Source organism: Penaeus monodon, chromosome 16, assembly GCF_015228065.2.
Source record: "Penaeus monodon isolate SGIC_2016 chromosome 16, NSTDA_Pmon_1, whole genome shotgun sequence".
Lineage (NCBI taxonomy): Eukaryota > Metazoa > Arthropoda > Malacostraca > Decapoda > Penaeidae > Penaeus > Penaeus monodon.
The window spans coordinates 49,520,418-49,527,750 of NC_051401.1; the positions used below are offsets into that span (position 1 = coordinate 49,520,418).

Sequence of the window (7,333 nt, forward strand, 5' to 3'; positions counted from 1 at the left end):
GAGAGAGAGAGAGAGAGAGAGAGAGAGAGAGGAGAGAGAGAGGAGGGAGAGAGGAGAGAGGAGAGAGAAGGAGGGAGAGAGCGGAGAGAGAGAGAGAGAGAGAGAGAGAGAGAGAGAGAGAGAGGAACGCAATCAAAGACTGGCAAATCTGGAATAAACATATTTGTTGTTTAAGTCATGAAAATTTACTTTTATCGAGTTTATAACGGTATTGTAAATAGTTTCTCCCGTAAGCTCATCGCAATAAATTTCCTTGCATTCGGGAAAGCAACATTTTTCTATATGTTTCAAGAAGACTTTCAGCCTTACTTCCAGTGCCAGAATAGGATATATGTATAAGCGTGTTGAAAAATGTTGAATATACTAATGTTAAACAGCAAGCACCAAGAAGAAGAAGATGGAGAAGAATGAGAAGTAAAGTAATAATGATAATAATAATAATAATAATAATAATAATAATAATAATAATAATAATAATAATAATAATGATAATAAAAATAATAATAATAATAATAATAATAATAATAATAATAATAATAAAAAGAAAATGAAATAGAAGAAGAAAAAGGAAACAGATCTTGGTAAGTTGGCGTGAATTAGATGTTCATAATTTTAGGTTGAACATTTCTACCCTTTCAAATTTCAAAGCATTATTCTGAAGTTCTTTCACTTCCTAAGTAAATACATAACACATAGAGATTTTACTTGAAGAACTAACAGGTAATCAGACACAAAAGAGGTTTGAATATGAAATATCCAGAACACAGGTGTTGATAAGCAAACAATAAGAAAAACTGTTGCCATAAAAGAGGCAGATAGAGAAGTAGAGAGAGACAGAGAAAGAGAGAAAAGGGAGCGAGATGGAGAAGGAGCTAGCGAGAGAAGTGACAAGCAGATCTTATCACCATCCGACTTTTATCAAGAATCATAGACGCACATTCCTTCCCGAAAGGAATCAAGTTGCAACCTTTAGCGAATATTAAGTGGCAGCAAATGGACGGGGGCGACTGCGGTGGCGCGCTTCCAAAAGGTGAAAGTTTTAAACCTAACAGGAAGAGGAGGCCAGGGAGACGGAAAGAGGAAAAAAAACATACACTCATATTCGCACGTTTGGGAGAATGGTATAAAAGGGAGAGAGAGGAAGGAGAAGGAGAAATGAAGATTCGGGAGGGGGACGAGAGAGAGAGAGATAGGAGGGGAGGAGGGAAGCAAACAGGCAGGTAATCAGACAGAAAGCCCAACAGATACACATAGCGTAAAGGAGAGAGCGAAATAAGCGGACAGAGAAAGAGAAAAATAAATAAACAGACAGACAAATAGAGATAGATAGATAGATAAAGAGAGAGAGAGATAGACAGTTAGGCAGACAATCAAGCAGGTAGAGAGGTAGGTAGGTGGGCAAACAGACAGAAAAATTGAGAAACATATAGACCCCCAAAAATAGAATGAGACAGACAAAGAGATAGATAAATACATCAATAGACAGCTTCTTAAGCTGGATTAAATCCAGAATCAACGACGGGAAACTTCTTAACTCCAGATTCACCCTTGAAGGCCAACTTCTTAATCCATATTTACCCTTGGAAGCTAACTTCTTAAAACCCGGAATCAGCTTCGAGAGCCACCTTCTGACATCCGGAGTTATCACTGGGAATCACTTTCTGAAATCCGGAATCATTATCGGGAACCACCTTCTGAGATTCGGATTTTTAAGGGAGCCAGCTTCTTCAGTCTAGAATCAGCTTCGGGGATCACCTAAAATCCGGAATCGCCATCAGGAATCATCTTGAATTCAGATTCTTCTTGGAGGGGAAACAGCTTCTTAAATCCGGAATTAGGACAAAACTGCCTTCCATCGACCCTCCTAACCGGTCCTCTCAGACCATCCAACTCGGCCTCAAAGTACAAGCAAGTCCGGTAGAAAAACCTGCAATCGGGAAAAGTGGGGGCGAGAGGGAGGTTAGGGGGATGAGTGGATATCGGTAAAGAGGAGGAGGGGAGATGGGAAGGAGGAGAGAAGGAGGGAGGGGGGTAGAAGACGGAGGGAGGGAGAGGAGGAGGGCTTAAAGGAGGGAAAATGGTTAAGAGGAGGGAGGAAGACGTGATAATGGAAGAGGATGAGGGAAGACGAGGAGGAAGGGGTGGAGCATGGGGTTAAGAGAGAGAGAAAGAGAGATAATGAGAAACCGAGAAAGAGATATATAGATAGATGAAGACAGGTAAATAGATAGAGACAGACAAACAAACAGACAAATAGAAATAGACTTTCTTAATCTTCCTCCTCTGTGCCTCGCCAAGCCGCCCGCGCGATTCATCGGTAAGGAAAGTTCATATCCACCTCCTCTCTCGCGCTCCTCCCTCCACCTCCCGTCTTCTCTCCTTCCCCCTCTCGTTCCCTGTATGTATATGTATATATATATATATATATATATATATATATATATATATATATATATATATATATATATATATATATATATATATATATATATATGTGTGTGTGTGTGTGTGTGTGTGTGTGTGTGTGTGTGTGTTTGTGTGTGTGTGTGTGTGTGACTGTGTCTTTGTGTGTGTGTGTTTGAGTGTGCGGCAGGACAAGCAGGCCAGGCAGACCTAGCGGGCCAGGCAGGCCAAGCGGGCCAGGCAGACCAAGCGAGCCAGGCAGGCCAAGCGGGCCAGGCAGACCCAGCGGGCCAGGCAGGCCAAGCGGGCCAGGCAGACCAAGCGGGCCAGGCAGACCAAGCGGGCCAGGCAGGCCAAGCGGGCCAGGCAGACCCAGCGGGCCAGGCAGACCCAGCGGGCCGGGCAGGCCAAGCGGGCCAGGCAGGCCAAGCGGGCCAGGCAGACCCAGCGGGCCAGGCAGACCCAGCGGGCCAGGCAGGCCCAGCGGGCCAGGCAGGCCCAGCGGGCCAGGCAGGCCAAGCGGGCCAGGCAGGCCAAGCGGGCCAGGCAGGCCAAGCGGGCCAGGCAGACCCAGCGGGCCAGGCAGACCCAGCGGGCCGGGCAGACTAAGCGGGCCAGGCAGGCCAAGCGGGCCAGGCAGACCCAGCGGGCCAGGCAGGCCAAGCGGGCCAGGCAGACCCAGCGGGCCAGGCAGACCTGGCGGGCCAGGCAGGCCAAGCGGGCCAGGCAGGCCAAGCGGGCCAGGCAGACCCAGCGGGCCAGGCAGACCCAGCGGGCCAGGCAGGCCAAGCGGGCCAGGCAGGCCAAGCGGGCCAGGCAGGCCAAGCGGGCCAGGCAGACCCAGCGGGCCAGGCAGGGCAATCGGGCCAGGCAGGCCAAGCGGGCCAGGCAGACCAAGCGGGCCAGGCAGGCCAAGCGGGCCAGGCAGACCAAGCGGGCCAGGCAGACCCAGCGGGCCAGGCAGGCCAAGCGGGCCAGGCAGGCCAAGCGGGCCAGGCAGGCCAAGCGGGCCAGGCAGGCCAAGCGGGCCAGGCAGGCCAAGCGGGCCAGGCAGGCCAAGCGGGCCAGGCAGGCCAAGCGGGCCAGGCAGACCCAGCGGGCCAGGCAGGCCAAGCGGGCCAGGCAGACCCAGCGGGCCAGGCAGGCCAAGCGGGCCAGGCAGGCCAAGCGGACCAGGCAGACCCAGCGGGCCAGGCAGGCCAAGCGGGCCAGGCAGGCCAAGCGGGCCAGGCAGACCAAGCGGGCCAGGCAGGCCAAGCGGGCCAGGCAGGCCCAGCGGGCCAGGCAGGCCAAGCGAGCCAGGCAGACCCAGCGGGCCAGGCAGGCCAAGCGGGCCAGGCAGGCCAAGCGGGCCAGGTAGACCGCTAATATATTATCAAAGATAATGAGAGAAATATTTTCGGAAAAAAACAAAAACGAAAAGAAACATTGATATATGTGTCATCTTATTTTAAACATTTCATTTCGCTTGTTTATTCATTTCACTTTTCTCTTGTTTCTTTCACAAACAAAGATAGAAAATACTTGCTTATACATATTATTTACTCACGTAAATATATATTAGATAGATTTAACAAATAATAAGAACTTGAAGTTGCGTGAAACGAAGACCGGAGCCAAGTGACCGGCCCACGGGAGTTGCCTCCGCTTTGGGTGGTCGTGAACAAATGAACCCGACAACTCGAAGCCACCAGCTTAACGCTTCACACACACACACACACATATATATAATAGATACTGACAGATAAAGATATATATAAACAAACAGACAGATAGGTAGAGGAATAGACTGTCTTTTTTTCCTCTTAGCATGTTATCTCGTTGAATTGCCCCCAAACCTCTTTACCTTAAAGAAGACGAGAGGTGAAAGATAAAACTAGTAAACATAATGTAAGTGAACCATTGCTACCTTCTTTCTCTCCTCTAGAGTTTTTCTCAGAAACCCTCATCAGATAACGATTAATTTTAAAACAATCATCTGAAGTAATGAGGGAAAGTGATAATGAAATTAATTGAGTAAGGTGAAAGATATGCGTTAACGGTGAAAAGTTAATGAATTCAGAGGAATGAATGAAGCGAGGCGAGGATGGTAACTGTGGAGAAAGGCAAGACAGGAGCGTGAGTTAACTGAAACGTTAATAGGAGAACAAAGTAAAGTGAGGTGAGTGAGGTAACTGGGATATTAGTGAATTGTGTAATGATATAGAATGAACGAATTAAAAGAAATTACTGAATCAAGAGAACTGAATGAAGAATAATGAGTAATGATTGAGTAATTTAGGTGAAATTAAGCGAGTAACTGAACAGGAGTGAGCGAGGTTAGAAAGTTAAGTGAGGCGAAATGAAAGAAGTGAGTAAAATACAAGGGGATACACGAACCAAGAGGAATGAGAAGAATTACCAAATTCATGAGATTCAATCAAAAAAAGTGTGAAAGGAAAACAACCTGCAGACACAATGAAAGGAGGAGAACGTGCAAACTAAGTGATATGAGCGAAACGAGGAGAGAGAGCAGCGGTCTCCACCTGGCTCCACCCCGCGTGTCTGCAGACGTCGCTGGACGATTGTTTCCTTAATGGCTTACCGGCGCGCGTGACGGAAGCTCTATTAACTCTCTCAAATGGACTCTGAAGAGCAGGATTCTGTAAAATTCTCGACGGTGACCAACGGACCTGTTCACAAACCACGCTTTAAAACATCACGAAGGAAAATTTGCCTTAAGCTAAATCAAAATTTTACTTATGCCAAACACTTACATATATAATATATTATATATATATAATATATATAATTATATTATATTATAATATATATATATATATATATATATATATATATATACACATATACATATGTATATGTGTGTGTGTGTGTGTGTGTGTGTGTGTGTGTGTGTGTGTTTATATGTGTATGTATGTATGTATGTATGTCAAGGACTACATACCTACTTTTCTGAGCCTTGGATGCAAAACGACAATGATAATAAAAAAATAATTTAGTTTGGTTACGTTAACTCGCACAAATGAAGAGTAAGACAATCTTCCTCACCTTTGCACACGACACCAAGAGTAATCGTTCCCTAAGACACCCCATCCCCCCCCACCCCCTTCTCTGCGTGTCTGATTGGCTGTCTATCTGCCTGACTGATTATTATCTGTTTTTTTGTCTACATGCATGTCTGATTATATGTCTGTATGTCTGTCTGATTAGCCGACTGTTTGTGTGACTATCTGTATATCTGTCTGTTTGTTCGTGTGTCTATATGCCCTTCCCCCTTCCTCTCTCTCTCTCTCTCTCTCTCTCTCTCTTCCCCCCCCCCTCTCTCTCTCCTCCCCTCCTCTCCTCCCCTCTCTCTTTCCCCCTCTCTCCTCCTCCCCTTTTTCCCCCTCTCTCCCCTCTCTCCTTCTCCCCTCTCTCTTCCCCCCTCTCCGCTCTCTCCTCCCTCCCCCTTTTCCCTCTCCCCCTCTCTTCTCTCTCTCTCTCTCTCTCCCCCCCTCCTCCCCTCTTCTCTCTCTCTCTCTCCTCTTTCCCCCCTTTTTTTTTTATTTTCTTCCCCCTCTTCTTCATTTCCTCTCTCTCTTCTCTCTCTTCTCCTCTCTCCTCCTCTCTCCTCTCCCCTCTCTCCCCTTCCCCTCTCTTTCTTCTCTTTCCCTCTTCTCCTCTTCTTCCTCTCTCTTCTTTTCCTTTTCCCCCTCCTCTCCTTTCTTCTCTCCTTCTCTCTCTCCTCTCTCCTCTCTCTTCTCTCTCTCTCCCCTTCCCCTTTCTCTCTCTCTCTCTCTCTCGCTCTCTCTCTCTCTCCCTCCATCTCCCTCACACTCTTTCTCTTTCTTTCTCTCGCTCTTCCTCTCCCCCCCCCCCATTCTCTCTCTCCCTTTTTTTTCTTTTTCTTTCTCTCCCTCTCTCCCTCCCTTTCTCTCTTCTCACCCTCTCTCTCTCTACGTCTCTCCCTCTCCCTCTCTCCTAACCTCTCCTTTCCTAGATTCATTACCACCTAATTACTTCCCTCCCTCTCCCCAAGACCTAACTACTAACAAACACCTATCCATATATCCAGTTTCAATTTGTCTCGACTTTTCCTTATCTCTGTTCCGCTGCCTTTCCCTCGCCTCTCTGAGTCATCGTCCATCACTCCCAAAAGCATAAATTACTTCCTGAGCCCAATTGCTGATCGTGATTAGGCCTTTTTGAGGCCCCGGCTCTGCTCCAGCTCTGGTGTTGTCTGATAACGTTAAATGTGCTTCCATTTGTGTAGATTTGAATACAAATACACAATCGCTGTCTTTCTCTCTCCACCAACCCCACACCACACACCACACACACACACCAAAACACCACACACCACACACACACACACACACAAACACATATAATTATATATATATTTATATATATATAATATATTATATATATATATATATATATTATATATATACCATCAGTCCACGCAGGACGTAGGCCTCTCCCATTTTTCCCAACTTTGCTGTCCCCGTTTTTTTGTTTCCAGTCTCGGCCCCAAAAATTTTGTTATTTCGTCACCATCTTTTTTTTGCTGGGCCCTTGGTTTCTATATTATTTTATAACCCAGTTGTTATTTTTTACCACCGTTGTCCTGTCTCCGATTTTTTACCCCCCATTGCCATTTTTTCTTTATGATAAACACAAGTAATTTCTACTTTTTTTTCTGTTCCCTGATCCACTCGTCTCATCCGATCTCTTAGGCTATTCCCAGCATCAATCTCTCCCTCCCTCTTTTTTGGGACTTATAGTTACCTCTCCATATTTGGTTTAGTCCCTGTTTCTGATCCATAGGGATAACTAGTAGGACACATTGGTAAAAAAAAAAAAATTTTTAAACATAATGGGAAGGAGCCTCTTAGTACTACTGTGTCTGCCAAAGATCTCCCGCCCCGACAGATGCCCCTTTTTTTCC

General features: G+C 46.4%; 1 protein-coding gene across 1 annotated transcript; it reads right to left on the minus strand.

Moving 5' to 3' along the window:
- Nucleotides 1–1,755: 1,755 nt before the first annotated feature.
- LOC119583092 (collagen alpha-1(VIII) chain-like) lies at nt 1,756–7,232 on the minus strand. The gene is made up of 3 exons (XM_037931599.1): nt 7,174–7,232; nt 2,619–3,767; nt 1,756–1,927 (listed from the first exon to the last, which is right to left on the minus strand). The coding sequence occupies exons 1-3, from the start codon at nt 7,230–7,232 to the stop codon at nt 1,756–1,758; spliced, it is 1,380 nt and encodes a 459-aa protein (XP_037787527.1).
- Nucleotides 7,233–7,333: the final 101 nt, after the last annotated feature.

What these genes read in the sequence shown, in the direction of transcription:
- LOC119583092 (XM_037931599.1), bottom strand. Translation starts at nt 7,232, where the DNA reads ATGTGTCCTACTAGTTATCCCTATGGATCAGAAACAGGGACTAAACCA. An exon ending in ACTAAACCAAATATGGAGAG is followed by an intron (nt 3,768 to 7,173) that starts GTAACTATAAGT and finishes ATAATATATTAG; the next exon opens with CGGTCTACCTGGCCCGCTTG. An exon ending in CCGCTTGGCCTGCCTGGCCC is followed by an intron (nt 1,928 to 2,618) that starts GCTAGGTCTGCC and finishes TCCCGATTGCAG; the next exon opens with GTTTTTCTACCGGACTTGCT.